At 38.2% G+C, this 18085-nt stretch overlaps 1 protein-coding gene across 2 annotated transcripts in view; it reads right to left on the bottom strand.

Annotated features, from left to right (window-relative positions):
* dlg4a (discs, large homolog 4a) overlaps positions 1–18085 on the bottom strand; it is a gene marked incomplete at its 5' end in the record, with an annotated part of 173549 nt that overhangs the window by 112647 nt on the left and 42817 nt on the right. Inside the window, one exon of one of the 2 annotated variants that reach the window (XM_079606391.1) lies at positions 82–198. The exons of the other annotated variant lie outside the window; for it this stretch is intronic. Within the exon in view, the coding sequence (XP_079462517.1) occupies positions 82–198 (117 nt within the window). Of the gene's footprint in view, positions 1–81; positions 199–18085 lie in introns of those variants that run through there. 2 annotated transcript variants of the gene reach the window in all.

Raw genomic sequence — 18085 nt, forward strand, 5'->3', positions numbered from 1 at the left:
GATGGTCTCGTCTTTCTATCATCCTATCCACAAGAGAGAGAAAAACGAACAGAAACGGGCGCGTGCGCGCTCCCAGCTTACCTTACAGCCGAACATGAGCGAAAGCGTACGGTTGCTACATATAAGTTTACACTGGCACATCACCGGGGAAAAGCACTTGAGGTTCCTCAGAGGAGGGGACATCACGTCGACACCCATAGACACTAAACACACCGATCACCGGCTGCCCGCGCTCCGCTCAGCGCGTGGCCAACACACGAACCGTGATGAGTCTCGCGACCGTGTGCGAGCGAGGAGCGCGCTGTATTCAAACAGAGAAACACCTCCCAAACTCTCTCTCTCTCTCTCTCTCTCTCTCTCTCTCTCTCTCTCATCCTCAAAGCTGCTGATGCCGGGGAGGAACAACGCCGACCAGTGGCTTTTTGTGTAAAGTGACTTTACTCACCATCAAGTTGTGCCAAGTTGCCAAACCTGTATGAGTTTCTTTCTTCTGTTGAACACCAAAGTAGATATTGTTCGTAACCAGACAGTTAATGGTACATTCCAAAATCCAAACAGTTGATGGACCCCATTGACTTCCATAGTATTTTTTTTTTTACTTCCACAACCTATAGGAATTGTACTTTTTTTTCTGAGAGTGTATTATAGAAGATGACTGAAGTTGAATTTTTGGGTGAACTGTCTCTTTAAGGACGCTTTATTGGCCTGAACATTGGCGGAATATAGGCTAGTAATACAAGAAAATTGTCAAATCAATGCTAATGGAATTTCTCTATATTTGAAATAAATGGGGTGTATATAGGCTACACTGTAAAAATCTAAGTTGTAAATAAACAAAGATTATTGTATAACTATAAGTTGAAGAAAATACTACTGCGCTCTTCAGCAAAATGTCATGTTTAATTCAATGTTAGGCTACTTGCTAATTATTTATGAAATTTACTAGCAATTTCTGAGAGAAAATTGTTTCAAAGTAAATCATACAGTAGTAAATGGGAAAAAAAGTAAAATATTTCAGATAGGGTTGTGAGGCAGCAAAAAGATTAAAAAAAGAAAAGCTTATTTCACTGTTAGAATTAGAATGTCTCTCACACTTGCTTTACACACACACACACACACACACATGTTGTGTTTTCATGTTTTATGGGGACTTGCCATAGACATAATGATACAGTATAATTTTAATATAACAAATATTTTGGATATTGCCATCTTTGTGGGAACATTTTGTACCCATAATGTAGGGTTTACCGGAACCACACACACACACACACACACACACACACACACACACACACACACACACACACACACACACACACACACACACACACACACACACACACACACACCGTACTATTTCGCATAACTACTGCAGATGTGAAGGTCTGAGTGTGTCGCATGAGTGAACAGCGCCCTCTGGTGGCGGCCGCGCGCAGGGAACTGTCCATGGTTCTGAAGAACAAGCGTGACCGCGCACACAGTTACCGTGTATCATTCACAGTAAGACAGCGAGTTGTTTTATTTATTTATGTACTTATTTTTTTATTTTAACAAAAATCTCAGTTACATTGAGATTTCGAAGCACTTGAGTGAGTTGTACCAGGTTAGTCGCTCGCGTGGCGGCGCTAGAGATCCAGGTGAACGCAGGATTGTGCATTCATCTCAGGAGCGACTGCGGCGCGAGACCGATGACGTCAGTGCACAACAGACCGCTTCACGAGGACATTCAACTGTTCATTTACACGTCCGACACACAAACACACGCAACGTGCTCACAAACCACTCTTATCAACGTCCACAGATGAAGCTGATGCATCCCAGTTCACACAGAGGGATTAAGAAGTATTAAACCATTCTAATGTCTGGATGTCAGTGCATTAGATGATAAAGTGGATTTTTTTCTTTTTCAACTAGCATCTGGTCTCAGAAGGTGTTCAGAGTAATTACAGGAGAAGTAACTCTTCACAATAACCTTGGACATGTTTTGGTAACATTTAACACACAAAGTATAGCCTTCTATAGCCTACATTAGGAATTAACGTTAGCAGAGTAAATAGTCTTGGACTGAGGTTCAAGTCTGTGCATGTCTGTTGTTGTGTTAATCATGTGTATCTTTCCAAGTGAATACTCAGTTTCCATGGATATCGATATGTGTGCTATAATGTGAAGGCTGCAAAAAAACTGTAAAGCTTGTAAAGCTTTAGGTGTAAGCAAGCAGCAGATATACGGTTGTATATATTATACAGTTTGTACAGTATATGTATCACAATTTTGTGTGTGTGTGTGTGTGTGTGTGTGTGTGTGTGTGTGTGTGTGTGTGTGTGTGTGTGTGTGTGTGTGTGTGTGTGTGTGTGTGTGTGTGTGCGTGTGTGTGTGATTAATTAATATCTGTGGACACACCTTCAGTAAGTTCAGCTTTTCTTTCATTTAAAACATTCACAAAAATCGAAACCCTTAATTCATTTCAAATCTTAATTCAATCAGTTCAAAAAACAATTCTTATCATAAAACTTTTTTTTTTTTTTGTGGAAATATATGTATTCCACAATTATTGGCATAATTATTGGCAGAGTAATCTGACTTCAGTATATTCCCATTCATATGTTATGTTTGTAAGTTCACCGTTGTGATCAGGAACGCTTCATGACTTCCGGTTTGACTGGGATCTAAATACGAAGTGACACAAAAATTATATGATAAGTACGTCATGCAACTTGTGTTTTTACATTACTTTAACTCATCTAAATAATTCAAGCAATTTCAACTTTTTTTATAAGTTATACAAGATTCAACAGCATTTTTGTAAAGTCAGTTTAATATGATTGAAGTTAAAATGAACTGGATTGCAACTGGACTTAAAGGGGTGATGAACTGAGAAATAACATTTTCCTTGAGCTTTTGGCATATAAGAGGTCATCATACTATAAGAATATCCTGTAAGTTTCAGAACTGAAAACTTTTTAGTGCATTAAAAGCTTGTATTGACAGCAGGCTCAGCGAACGACAGGTTTTTCAAAGTGGGGATCTATGACGTCACAGGGTATCAAACCCCGCCTCCGCAGAAGAAGATCGACGCCCACTTCAACACCGCCTGTTTAGCCCCGCCCACCGACTCACGCATTACATACAACTCATTATAATATGCAAAACTGTTATCCAATCATAGCAGTGGGCGTTTACTTCCAAGTCTTCAATGCACACGCCCATAAAAACCGAGCGTTTCAGGAGCTAGCCTCAAAACCAGGGTAGAAAATAGCAGATTTCTTATTCATTTAGATGTTTTTGAATGTAAAAACCAAGCGGACGTCATAAGTTGACCTCAGACAACAATATAAAAAAAATTAAAAGCCAGTTCATGACCCCTTTAAGTTTTTAAGTTGAAATTGGTCGATGTTTTTATAGTGTATGGGAAAGACCGGAGCATACAGTAATGATGTGTGACAAAAGGTTGCATGAAATATCTATAGTATAATAGTTTAATTGTTGGAATACTCATTTCCACAATCTGGGCAATCATTAAGAAGATTAAATCAACTGGAAGAGGACGTCAGCATCAACAGTTGGAGGATTTCAGATGCTAGTTGTGTCTTGTGGTCAGAAAGTCTCCAGATCTCAACTATATATAAACACAACTTGTCTGGGAAGATTGCAAACAGCATCTCTGACTCAGATGTTACTGGAGCTTTCAGTAGGACCGGGTTTTATGGTCAAATGAGACCAAAATAAAGCTTTTTGTAAAAACATCAGAGGAGGGTTTGGCATAGAAAGAAGGATATCCATGTAGAAAAGCGCCTCATCCCCACTGTGAAGCATGATGGAGGATCTTTAATGCTGTGGGGAAAACTTTCCTGTTAGGATTCACAGTCTTATAAACTCCATCAAGTACCAGCAGATGTTAAATCAACAACAACACCCGACTGACCCGGTCAGGACACTTAAAGGGGTGGTGTAATGCCCTTTTCACAAGATGTAAAATAAGTCTCTGATGTCCCCAGAGTGTGTGTGTGTGTGTGTGAAGTTTTAGCTCGCAATACTCCACAGATATTGTTATATAGCATGTTAAAATTGTCACTTTTGGAGGGTGAGCAAAAACACACCGTTTTTGTGCCTGTCCCTTTAAATTCAAATGAGCCGCTGCTCCCGGCACAGGTAAATGTTCTTTTACCTCACACACTCACACAGACATGCACTGGAAATTTCACTTGAATTTTATGTTCAAAACGGATTCAGACAATGATGGAGAGACTCAAGAAGAAGTGACAACATGTAGAAGCAACAGGACATTTCTGAATGGTTAGTTGATGAATTTATGAAGTTTATGTGTAGTTATCTTCTAGTCATTGATTTGCATATTCTGTCATGATAATCTATAAATCGTGTCCCGGGGTTATGTAAATTCTAGGGTTGGTGATGTCACTAACCCGGGAGGAATGTCGTGTAGTTCCTACCAGTCGTTTGTTGTAGTCCTTTTCTTTAAAAGCAAATATCTCCCTTTGCTTTGAACTTTGAGCGTTGTAACTTTGCAGATGTTGTTTATGATCAAACAGCAACATTACACACTAACTAAAGTTAGAAAAGTGAAATCATTATTAACCACCCCTTTAAACTGGCCGGTGGTTGAATCTTCCAGCATGACAATGCATTATTTTTTTTTTACTGTAATTAAAGGTTAGATTTTTGTTACTGAAATAACATTATTTATTTATAATATGGAATAACTGTATTTATATGCCACCACTTAACCAGTGCAAAAATTAGATGTATATGCCGCCCATGACCATGTGCAATATCAATATTTATATTAATTTATATTTATTAACTCTTTTTAGTGCTATATTTTAACGCACGTTGTAGCATTTTTTATTATATTTTTATAAGCCAGTGGAACAGGGTTTCATTAATTTCGTACAGTTGAATGACAATAAAAAGCTATCTATCAATTATGCATATTTTGAATAAAAGACTAAGAGGAGAAATTTCAACAAAAAAAAAATCAGTTTTGCTCATATTTACCAAGGGTACAAATATTTGTGGAGCCCACTATATATATTGCACATAAATTGTTTTGCTTATTTTCCCACAATGCATTGCAGAATGACAGAGTACTCTGCAGCTGGCAGTTAATATATTTCCCATCCAACTAAAAGAGTGGAGAAAGGGGGACTCCTTCCCTAGCCTGGAAAGCGTTGCCATGGCAACATCTGCAGGGGCGGGGATTCCCTACGGTAAGTCAGTTGGCAGACTGTATGTATATGCATGTGTATATGTGTGCAGCGGGTGTGTGTTTATGAGATCTCACAAAAATACACCAGAAAAACAAAACAAAAAAAAGAATGCATTGTTCAATCAGACAGACAAGCTATCAGATATAATCTCCGTATTTAAATGAGTTAGTCTAATGTATAAACACCATGCGCAGAATTCCATATGAAAACAAATTGCTAAAATATTCATTAAAAGCATATTCTTAAAAATACATATTAAAATGCAACAAATATATGATAGATCTTATACAGGCGGTTGCTGGAGGAAATGTGCGACACATACAACATGAAAGACCAATGAAGCAGCAGCAATATTTATACAAAAACATGAAAATAATACCCACACTTCTACACTGCCTTACGTCTTAAGAAATGCACTCTTTTGTATTAAGTAATTCATTAAGACGGGTTTGTGGTTGGTCATTTTTGAATGTTTGTGAAAGAAGTCTTATCAATGCTGCATTTATTTGATCAAAAATACCGTAAAAACAGTGTAAATAATTATTATAATTTGCAACAAATTGTAACTTGAATATAAGTTCAAATGTAATTTATTTCTGAGATCAAAGCTGAATTTTCAGCATCATTACTCCAGTCTTCAGTGTCAAGAAACATTTCTGATTATTATCAATGTTGAAAAGAGTTCATATTTTTGTGGAAACCGTGAGATATTTATTCAGGATACTCCCATGAAAAGAAATTAAAAAAAATTGTAACATTAAAAATGTCTTTACTGTATTTTTTTTTTTCATAATGCATCCTTTCTGAATAAAAGTATAAAATAAATATTACTCACCCTATACTTTTGAATGAGTGTGTAAATAGTTTTCCAACTTTTATGTTATTAGATTCATAAAGCAGCAAGTCTCATTATGGATAGGAGGCATAAGCATCAATAACCTTGCAAAGTTGTCACAATTTTCAACACAAATTGGTTATTTCTGGGTCAAGGTTTTGCTGGTTAAGCCTCTTCTGATAGATATCATAACTACAACACACTGTAAAAAGTGATAACCTGCGATTGTTACCTTAAAGTGCTGTTTCTACCTTTACTCATACAAATTGTTTTGTTGGAATAAAATAATATAGGTTGGTTCAGTTGTGTAAAACAATATTTTTAACTTGATTTATGTTAACATATTTTTCAGCAGATCTCTAAAAAATTAAAAAAAAAATTAAAGCATAAAATATTGCATAAATTGCTAATATTTCATTTTAGCATCATGTTTTTATTATTTCTGTGTCTACTACTTTTTAATTGCATGCATGCCTAACATAGTAATCTAAAAAAATATTTTAAAAAATATAATAAATTCAATATAAACTTAACAACAACTTTGGTTACACCCGATAAAGTCATTTTTAAGGATCATATCAGTTAGCTACTTAAAACTGCACATTTATTACTCATTATCCCATGTTGTAATAAACACGTGCATTGTTTTCTGATGTATTCAGACAGAATCAAACAGCATTCAATGCAGCATTCAATCACCGTCTGAAGTGCTGTCAATACAACTGTTACAACACCACAAACCATTTTATCCAATACAGATAATAATATGATATGCTTATATAATATATACTTTATTTATTAATAATACTTCAAAGGTGCAGTATGTAATGTTGACAGCTAGCGGTTGAAATGGGTACTGCAGTCCAAATTCAAAATATTTCCCCCGCACACTCCTCCTCAGACTCTCTCAGATTACGGACACACAACAGGAATGAGCGCAGTTGACAATGAAAGGCGATGAGCCTTAAAGGGATAGTTTGCCCAAAAATGAAAATGCTGTCAGTAATTACTCACCCTCGTGTTGTTCCAACCCCGTTAGACTTTCATTCATCTTCAGAACACAAGTTAAGATATTATTGCCTCTGAGTGAGTTCACGTAGTGTATCAGCGCAGCGCTTCTGGGTTGTAAGTCAGAACGTACGCTCACTATTGGCCACCATCACACACATGACCAGCGTCGGCCAATAGCGAGCCTACGTTCTGATGTACAACCCAGAAGCGCTGCGCTGTTACACTACGTGAACTCACTCAGAGGAACACACTGAAGAAAATTAATAATTGAATAAAGTCGTTTTTCTTTTCTTTTTGCGCACAAAAAGTATTCTTGTCGCTTGATAAACTTAAGGTTGAGCCGCTGTAGTCACTTCTTGGACCATTTTAACGATGTCTTTACTAACTTTTCTGGGATGGCAGATATCAATTATCTAGCATCCTAATGGAGGAGTGAGACAGCTCTCAGATTTAATCAAAAATATCTTCATTTGTGTTCCGAAGATGAACGAAAGTCTTACGGGGTTGGAACAACTTGATAGTGAGTAATTATTGACAGAATTTTAATTTTTGGGTGAACTATCCCTTTAAGGTCCCTGCACACTATGGGCCCTATTTTAACGATCTGAAACACAAGTATCAAACGCAAATCTAAAATGTGTTGGTCTGAAGTAGCTTCATTATTCATAGGTGTGGTTTGGGCGTAACGTGCAATAAACCAATCAGAGCGTCCTCTCACATTCCCTTTAAGAGCCGGCGCGCTTGTTCCATGGCGGATTGCTATTATAACGGCGGGTTTGCCGGCGCACGCCACGAGCGATTCACAGCCGAGGAGACCGACGTTCTCGTCAGGGCCGTAAAACACAGAGAAGTGACATTGGGGATGATGGGAGAAACCCACCCAAATTAGCTTCGGTTAAACAGGCGTATAATAATTTGGGTAAATGTGTAAGCTAGATTTATTTTTTCACATCTTCGTGGACACAACAATGATTTCCCTCGTGTGGTAATATTTGTCCTTGTAATAATGTATGATTTGCAAAAATGAAAACTGCTGCGTCTGTGTAGATGAGAGAAGCAAAGTGTGTGTGTGTTGTGCACACGCTACATTATGGCCAAGCATGCGCCCTTAAAATAGCATCTGAATAACACGCCACTGTCTTTAGACTGGGTTTTTCCTGGTCTGTGGCGGAGTTGTTTTCTGAAACTGCAAAATAGCACCAGGGAACGTTTGCGCCAGAACACACGCTCCTCTTTTCGCTGAACCGCCCCCGCCTATTTGGTGCAGCGGAGGTCCAGATCTGTATATGCACAATTTGGCGACTGCCTCGTGAGATTGGCTCGTGCCCTTGTCCAGGTCTTTAAGTAGGTCGGCTTGGTATGGCCTTGGCGTACAGGGCACCACCAGACCTGACGCTGCATATGATTTGCCAACTAGCCTCAATGTTATCTGGCACAAATGGCAGAACTGGAGCCTTCAAACATGAAGATGTCCCCAAGGAGAGATAGCTAGCCAAAATCCCTTCAACCCGAGGCATTCGCCACAACCTTGGTTTGCAGGACCAGGATAAATGGAAGGCTTAGCAGAGCTGGAGACTATCTCTTATTTAATTGACCACGGGTGTCTTCATGCTTCGGGCCGGACCAATCCAGACTGAGTCGGGTCGTGGCGCGAGTCATAAGCTCCAATAACTGCGGGGCTTTTATATGAGGGGGTTTCAGACTTGGCTGTGCTTTCTGAAACTGACTCTACTTCTAGTTCCTCTGAACCAGAAGCGAGCAAACTCCTCTCATCTAACCCAAAAGAAGCCGCTAAGACAAGAACGGCTTCCAGGTTAGCGAGAGCTGCGGAGCTAGCCGGAGAAGCGAGGGAGAATCCTTCAAGCTCCTCAGTTATAGCTTCATCTGAGACGATCACAGTCTCCACGCTGTCTCCGCAGATGCAGGACTGGGACCATGAGGCCCCGTTCACACCGCCAGCGACTTTGTCTATGTCGCTAGTCTCTGTACTGTGTAGTCGCTTGTGGGCGTTCCTAGTATTGTCGCTCTAACGTTATTGGTAGACTACACGTCTGGCCATATCTATAGCCTACTACAAAATACCATCACAAGTGATATATACAACTATATAATTTTAATTTGACTAGGAATTAGGCTCAAAAGTAACAGTATGCTGTTGGGAGAGTGTTTTTATATTACCACAGCAGTGTTCAGTGGATTAAATCATTTACTAGATTACCGATCGATCAATCAACAAATTAAACTCACTCATACTGTCATAAATTACTAAAACGTCATTCGAATTTGACAAATAATACATTTTCTTGTCCCTAATAGTCAACATAATGCAGGGAAAACTAAATGAACTGCAGCAGTGCTAAACTTGCATCATAAAATTACAACACTCAAACTATAAATGTATGAATTAAACTCACTGAGACTGTCGACAGTTTCTTTTCCGTGCATCATTTTATTATATATACATGAATGTGGTTACAGTCAAATCATATAAAATAGTGAAATCGCCCTCGAACTCTTCTGTCTCGCCTGCACTTGAGACGGTGACGTGAGCTCCACTGAAAGTCTTGTTTCCTATTGGTTGTCGCTCGCGAAAATCGCTTCTCATTTGCATAAAGTTGAAATTTCTGAACTTTTGTCTCGTGTCTCGCGTCGCTTGACACGCCCACATTCTGTCGCCAGCGGTCACTGTCGCTCGTGTCGCCAGAAGTCGCCAGCTCTCCATTGAAATGAATGGGATCGTGTCGCTGTATCGCTGCGTGTCGCTGGCGGTGTGAACGGGGCTACAGAGGCTTGACAAACCTTTAATAAACCAACTCATGACAAAACACAAGACTTCACAGACACAATCTCACTTCTTTGTCACACAGCAAACACACAAGCGGCTTCCTGAAGACAAAGAAGCTGATGAAGTGTTTTATATGTTTGGGCGCTCATCACACTGCGTTGTCCAATGACATTGGTGTGAAGATACACGTGCCTCACACACAGGTTTCTGCAAGGACGCGTCCCCATCAGTAACTGATGTGTCCCTCAGAAGGGAACCATGTAAATGTTATTTTCCAGACGTCACCCTGAGAAACAACTGTTTTCAATGTAGAGCTGTAGGTCATATGAAAATCTAAACCAATATAATATATGAATACCGTATTTTCCGGACTATAAGTCGCTCCAGAATATAAGTCGCATCTTCTAAAAATGCGTCATGAAGAGGAAAAAAACATATATAAGTTATTTAGAAATTTATTTCACAAAATCCAAGACCAAGAACAGACATTTAATCTGGAAAGGCAAGTTATTCAACTACACAATAGCACACAGAACAACAGGCTGAAGGTGTCCGGTGTGTTAATGTAACACATTAACAGTTATTCAGCTCCACAATAGCATAAATAACATATACCTGGGAGGCTGAATAGGCTAAACTAACATTAGCCAGCGAGTCCAACAAGTTACTGGTAAACAAAGACCATTCCACAACACTGAATCCATTGAGTTCTTCCTCGGTGTCGCTTCTGAACAACTCCGCCAACTAGAGCGCCCCCTCTCGCAGCTGTAGACGGTAATGTTTTCTCTTGGTTCATCTCAGTCAGTATAAAATTATATATAAGTCGCACCTGACTATAAGTCGCAGGACCAGTCAAACAATGAAAAAAAGTGCAATTTATAGTCCGGAAAATACGGTACTTTGATTCTCTCAGACAATTCTCTCAATTCTGTTTGTAAGTCTACAACACTTTCTTCACACCCCACTGAATGACCAGTATACAACCAACAAACTCTGTCCAAAAACCTAGCTAGCATTTTAGGACGTCACAGACACACTTCATCACTGTAGACAACCCCCGATAAACAGATATGGCCAAATTGCACCAAATATTTGATATATAATATGATGATATACCACTCTCAGTGTTTTTTTAGGATTCAGCAGTGTTTCAGCAGTCCAATAACACTCATCAATGTCAAAATTATTGCGATGGCCAATAAAATCGAAGAAGGCAGGCTTTACTGTTCACAGAAGCCAAGCATGAGTGCGACACTTAAATTACAGTGAAAGACTGCAAGGTAAGAATTACAATAGAAATGTTAAATGACTGTCTTTAATATGTAGTGATGCCAACAGTTCGACTTTTTTTGTCACATTTTGCTGTTTTGGAATAAAAAACAGCATATATCATCTAAGTGACTCATTTATATCATTTAGTAATTGAATGTGACGAGACAAGAAACATTGACAGAGCTGTTTTCTGCATATTAGGCATAAAAAATATGTGAATGTCTGCATATTTTGAAATAATAATATCTGAATATAGTTCAAATGCATTATTTTGCAGTAAAATACTAGTTTTTTTTACACACACAAAAAAAATTCTTCTTTATTCCCTGTAAATAATTGAATTTTTTCAAGTTAATTAAAAAAAAATGCCATCCCAACAGAAAGAAGGTAATTCTTGTGATAAGTAAAATGGTAGAAGATTCAAGAGAACTGTTGATTATAAATATACTTATATGTCATTTAATACTGAGTAGTATTGCTAAAGTAATCCGACATAATTCAAATACCATATATTTGTGTGCATTGTTCTGTATTGCATAATTTTTTCCCCAAACTCTGCAAACTCCGCCCCACTGCTGATTCTGAAGATTTCATTGGTCATGTCATTGCCGACATAATGCTAAAACAAATATGAACCCTACACCCTGACCTTAACCAATGATGAAATTAGCCACAGGGTAGGATTTGCGCTTAACTGGACAAGGGAGAAAAAAAAAATCACACTTGTGTATTGCATTGTTAGCTTAGCAACATGCTAATTGTGAATGTGTACTTCCCATGAGAAGCGCTATTTTGTGTTAGTGCCCCAAATCCGTCACTTACTGAATTATGTTCAGTTTTAGTTAACTGGAAGAGAAAGACTGGCCTGGTAAACCTTCACCATACTAGTTCAAATGGCCATTCTGGATACTACCAGCTAAGCCTGCGTAAACAAGCTTGAAAAAGCATGGAAAATCACAGCACATGAGATACTTTAACACAAGCTGGAGGCTGAATGTACAATTTAAGGGTAGGCATCTGACCTTTAACCTTCAGTTCTTTGCCTGTCCTCTGTATTGCCGACGCACTTTCTCTCCCCCTCTCTCTCTGTTTTTACAGCATTGTGCAGTAATAAGGAGGCCAATGAATATTATATGCCCACATTAGCGATGCTATTTTTTCAGAAGAAATGACCAGGGGGTAGAAAGCTTTACAGCTTGATGGATATCAAGTCAACATGCCAAACGGACGCTTTTGCCCCTCAGCTCTTCATCTGCCATACTCACACATTTATGTCTATTCAGCAAACTGTGTTGACATCAGAACATTTCCAAATCAGTGTATTTATATTAACAGACGTATGGTATCTTACCACACATTCACACACAAAAAAAGACACAAAACACACACCCAGTTCACTTCCAGTTATACATGAGAGGGAGAAATAGACAGACGCAGACTTTTAGGCTGTCTAGAACACACACACACACACACACACACAAATACAAATACACAAAATGATGTCCAGTAATCTTTGGTCAAAATGCGAGCCAAAGGATTCAAAGAGCAACAAATTGCATGTACAAACACACAGCTAATGTATGCAATGCTGTCCAGTGCATAAATGCATTTTATGGCTGCTCATCCTAGACTCGTTCTGCTTTCATTTTTCAAGCTTCATCTGCTTCATTTGTCTCACATATAAGCACACATGTGTCCACACATACACACGTGTATGCAGCCATGCTCCTTCTGTGTCAACAGGCGCACTCACACATGCATCACACCATAAATCAAGTGCCAGTTAGTCAGAAAGACAGACACGCACATACACACACACACACACACACACACACACTGTAGATCCACGCAGTGAATATATAAACAACACGCAACAGCAGCCCTGCACCATTAAGACAGAGAGCAAGACGTTCGGAAGGAAAAATGTACGTACCACACATGAGCAGAGCAGAGGAAGCTTAGCACGAGCCCTCATCAGCCACAAACAACCGACCAAAATACCCGCAATGAGGGGAAAAGAGGGATGAAAAGTGAGGGAAAGAGAAGTGCCTGGACAAGTGGGTAAGAGAGAGAGGAAGAGAGAGAGAGAAACAGAGGGAGAGAGAGTTGGTGTGGGTCTAGGAACACAAAGAAACCTGGCAGTCTGTTCCACCTCTGAGTCACTGAACAGGTTTGTGACTGAGAGAAAGGGAGAGAGGGTGGGAGAGATGAGAGGAGGGATATGAGAGACGATCTCACCTACGCTTTCTGGAAGATTTCCCCATCATAAATGTGCTTTACACACGCTTAAAAATAACGCTTCTTCAATGGTTCTTCATAGCAGAGAACCCTGTTCCCGAGTTGGCTAAATATGGCTCCTTGGAGATTCAAAAAGTTTAAAATCATTAAAATGTTACATTAAAAGTTACATTTATTCAAATAAGCATCTTGGTTATAAGAGATTCTTTAAAGACCCCATGAAATCAAATCATTGGATTTTTGTGACGTTTAGTTTTTTAGCTAGTGAGGTCATCTTTTAATTTATTTTAAAGTGCATTTTTACGTCTGATAGAAAAGTATGGTTTTGTTTAGTTTGTCTTAAAGCAAATAATCCCTGTTGAAATAATTAAAATAAACCATTTTGTTTAAATAGTATTTTCGCTTGACACCAGAGTGTTGATGTGCAGAACATATACACATGTTTTATGTTATACATAACACACATATGATGCATATTTTAACATTAGGGTATTTCAGGGTAGGGTAGACATTAGGGTAGACATCACAATAAACATTAGGGTATTTCAAAATGTTCTTTATTTTAAGTATGGCTACGTAAACTAAACATTGACTATAACAAAATATTTTGTTTTATCTTAAGAAAATTCTTCTTTCGTATTATAGCTATTAACTTTTGTTTATAGTTAAATTAATTTGTAAAAAGCTAAGAAATTATATACATGAAGTAACTTTTTGGCTTAAACATATTGTTTAAGTTTATGGTGTTTATAATAAATAATCCCTTTACTTAGTATTCGAATGTTATCATCTTTGGGGGGAAAAAAATCTATTTTTCATTCATTTTAAATAAAATTGAATCAAACCATAAATATAACAGTCTACACAATGAGCTGGTGGATTAAAGCAAGCTCAGGGACTAAAGATTTCATTGAAGTATCAAATGCTTGTAGGTTTCTTATCTTTGTAAATTTATAATACGTTTTGACACGAGTCCTTTATTATTACTATTATTATTAGACATTTTACATTTCCATTCATACAGTATTCATTCTGTCTTTAGATTGCACACACACTGATCTGTTTCATCACTCATGTTGTCTTCTGTATGTAAGTACAGTATATTGTGCTATATTGCTGGACTGGTTTGATTGTTCTGTTTAGATCTACTTTTAGATTTAGACTTTGTAAAGTTTAAACAGTGTTGTTGTTGATGTTGTAATTGTTACTGGTAACTTGACAGGCTGGTCATATGACAACATGTCAGCGCATGTCAGCGGGGGCCAATCCACTCCATGTGGAATACAAACTTTTTTACGTGATTTATATGAATTTTACTGTACATACTTATTTCTCAAAAGTGCTATTTATTTATTTGTGTGTAAAACATTGCTAATAGTGCACGGTAACTAGTTTAAAGTTCAATTCTCACTATAAAAGTTGCTTAATAGCATCCATATTACTATGATTTGGGCTGTTTGTTACATATAAAGCTCATAATAATCTTATTATTCTTATTCTGCATCCCTTAATCCTACCCAATACCTAAACTTAACAACTACTAACTATTAATGAGCAGTATAGGAGTTTATTAAGGCAAAAGTCTTAAGCTCGAAAAATTAGAATATTGTGCAAAAGTTAATTTATATATTATATATTATATAGACTCATTACATGCAAAGTGAGATATTTCAAGCCTTTATTTGTTATAATTTTGATGATTATGGCTTACATCTTATGAAAACCTTTTCACAATATTCAAGTTTTGAATTTGGGGTTTTCATAAGCTGTAAGCCATAATCATCAAAATTATAACAAATAAAGGCTTGAAATATCTCACTTTGCATGTAATGAGTCTATATAATATATTAGTTTCACCTTTTAAGTTGAATTACTGAAATAAATTAACTTTTGCACGATATTCAAATTTTTCGAGTTTCACCTGTAGTTACAGTACCAATGAGAATTGGAGCGTAAACTACAGTGTGACCGAGAGCACATATAGAGCTTCTTTAGTCCCGCCCCTTTTCAGCGCTGCGCTCGTTGTCTTTTGTCTTTCGGTCTGTATTTTCACGGCGATCTTACGTATTTATGAATGAACGGCTCGTTTTAAAATCTTCCCGGTCAACTGACATTTGTTAAGACATCTGCTTCAAACATTAAAATCCTCGTGATGACTTTTGTTAACTTTACATGAAGTAAATCCACTTTAAAAGCTAGTTACTCCTGGACAGCACAGAGACAGAGCGGCCGCAAAACGGAAGTTCAAAGACAATATTCTAAAGATGGCGGCGCCCTTGTTTCTCTGGCGCATGAAATCTATAGGCCTAATGCAAACATTGCAACAGCTTTTCATGTGAACGAAAACTATCCCTAAAACACTGTTGGAAATGGCTTAATCTGTAGAAATCATAGAACACTAGTAACTTTGAACTAACAGCTCTGTAGAAGATATTGTGTCACACCAATGGCTGACCTTTTCATCTGAACATGTCCAATTATACAGTTCTGGAAAGAGATGCAGGTATTCATCACAGGGATATATAGTTTCCTCCTCTATTTTCTAAAAAAACGTGTGTTAAAATAGCTAAGCAGCTTGTAAGACTGATATTACATGAAAACAGCGAGACAATGCTACAAACTGTCAGTGAAAAGTGACAAGGATATTTGTAAGACAAATATCAAGTACATGTGAATGATTTACATGAGCAGGAATGCATGCAAACAGACAAACTATTTTCATATTTAAATAAGCAACTCATTTCAACATATTGATGTAGTTTTTGAGCTATGTACTTTCTGGACAATTGATGGAAACAAAACCGACATCTTTCTGTGTGTGTGTTTGTGCTGGTCTAATGATGCTCAGTGGCTTGTCGATGGGGGTGATAACTAATGAGCACTTCTATAAACAAAGTCAAGCACATAAACAGTATTAAACACTCACAGAAGGAACAGTAAACAATCAAAACAAACTAAAAACAAACAAACATTGTGCCAAGCCTATAGCCCTGTGGCGTATGATTCTGCCTTCAGCCAAACTGAAGAGACAACAGGCCCCAATTCAGCAAAATAAAATATGTATAAAGAACATAATCAAGAAAGGGATGGGATGGAACGGGAAAGGATACAGACAGAACAGAACATGACAGGACAGGATTGCATAGTTTTTTACAGGTCGGGTGGGATGGGATGGGATGGGATGGGATGGGATAGGAAAGGGTAGGTGGCAGGACAGGATAGGATTGCATAGTTTTTTACAGGTCGGGTGGGATGGGGATGGGATGGGATAGGAAAGGGTAGGTGGCAGGACAGGATAGGATTGCATAGTACTGGACAGGTAGGATGGGATGGGATGGGATGGGATGGGATGGGATGGGATTGGATTGGATTGGATGGGATGAGACAGGATAGGATAGGATAGGATAGGACAGGACATAATTTAATAAATTTCATGTATAAGAAACCGGACAGAACACAATACATACTATACTGGACAGGACAGGACATGGTTGGATAGGATAGGATAGGATAGGATAGGATTGCATATGATAGGATAAGAGATAGGATAAGATAGGATAGGATAGCATAGGATAGGATAGGAGATAGGAGATAGGATAGGATAGGATAGCATAGGATAGGATAGGATAGGATAGAATAGGATAGGATAGGATAGGATAGGATAGGATAGGTTAGGTTAGGTTAGGATAGGATAGGATAGGATAGGATAGGATAGGATAGGATAGGATAGGTTAGGTTAGGTTAGGTTAGGATAGGATAGGATAGGATAGGATAGGATAGGTTAGGATAGGATAGGATAGGATAGGATAGGATAGGATAGGATAGGATAGGATAGGATAGCATAGGATAGGATAGGATAGGATAGGATAGGATAGGTTAGGTTAGGTTAGGTTAGGATAGGATAGGATAGGATAGGTTAGGTTAGGATAGCATAGGATAGGATAGGATAGGATAGGATAGGATAGGATAGGTTAGGATAGGATAGGATAGGATAGGTTAGGTTAGGTTAGGATAGGATAGGATAGGATAGGATAGGATAGGTTAGGTTAGGTTAGGTTAGGATAGGATAGGATAGCATAGGATAGGATAGGATAGGTTAGGTTAGGTTAGGATAGGATAGGATAGGATAGGATAGGATAGGTTAGGTTAGGTTAGGATAGGATAGGATAGGATAGGATAGGATAGGTTAGGTTAGGATAGGATAGGATAGCATAGGATAGGATAGGATAGGATAGGATAGGTTAGGTTAGGTTAGGTTAGGATAGGATAGGATAGGATAGGATAGCATAGGATAGGATAGGATAGGATAGGATAGGATAGCATAGGATAGGATAGGATAGGATATGATAGGTTAGGTTAGGTTAGGTTAGGTTAGGTTAGGTTAGGATAGGATAGGATAGGATAGGATAGGTTAGGTTAGGATAGGAAAGGATTGGATAGGATGGGACATGATAAGGGACAGGACACAATATACAGGATACAATATATACCATACTGAACAGGACATGACATGGTTGGATAGGATGGGATTGGACAGGACAGGACAGGACAGGGAGCAGGACAAGACAGGACATCATGGGTCAGGATATGATATGATAGGATAGTTTAATATAAAATAGGATGGTACGGGATGGGATAGGAAAGGAAGTGACAGGATAAAAGAAAAGACAGGGTACAATACATATCATAGTGAACACTACAGTATATGATTGGACA

This window comes from Phoxinus phoxinus (genome assembly GCF_949152265.1).
Source record: "Phoxinus phoxinus genome assembly, chromosome: 3".
Lineage (NCBI taxonomy): Eukaryota > Metazoa > Chordata > Actinopteri > Cypriniformes > Leuciscidae > Phoxinus > Phoxinus phoxinus.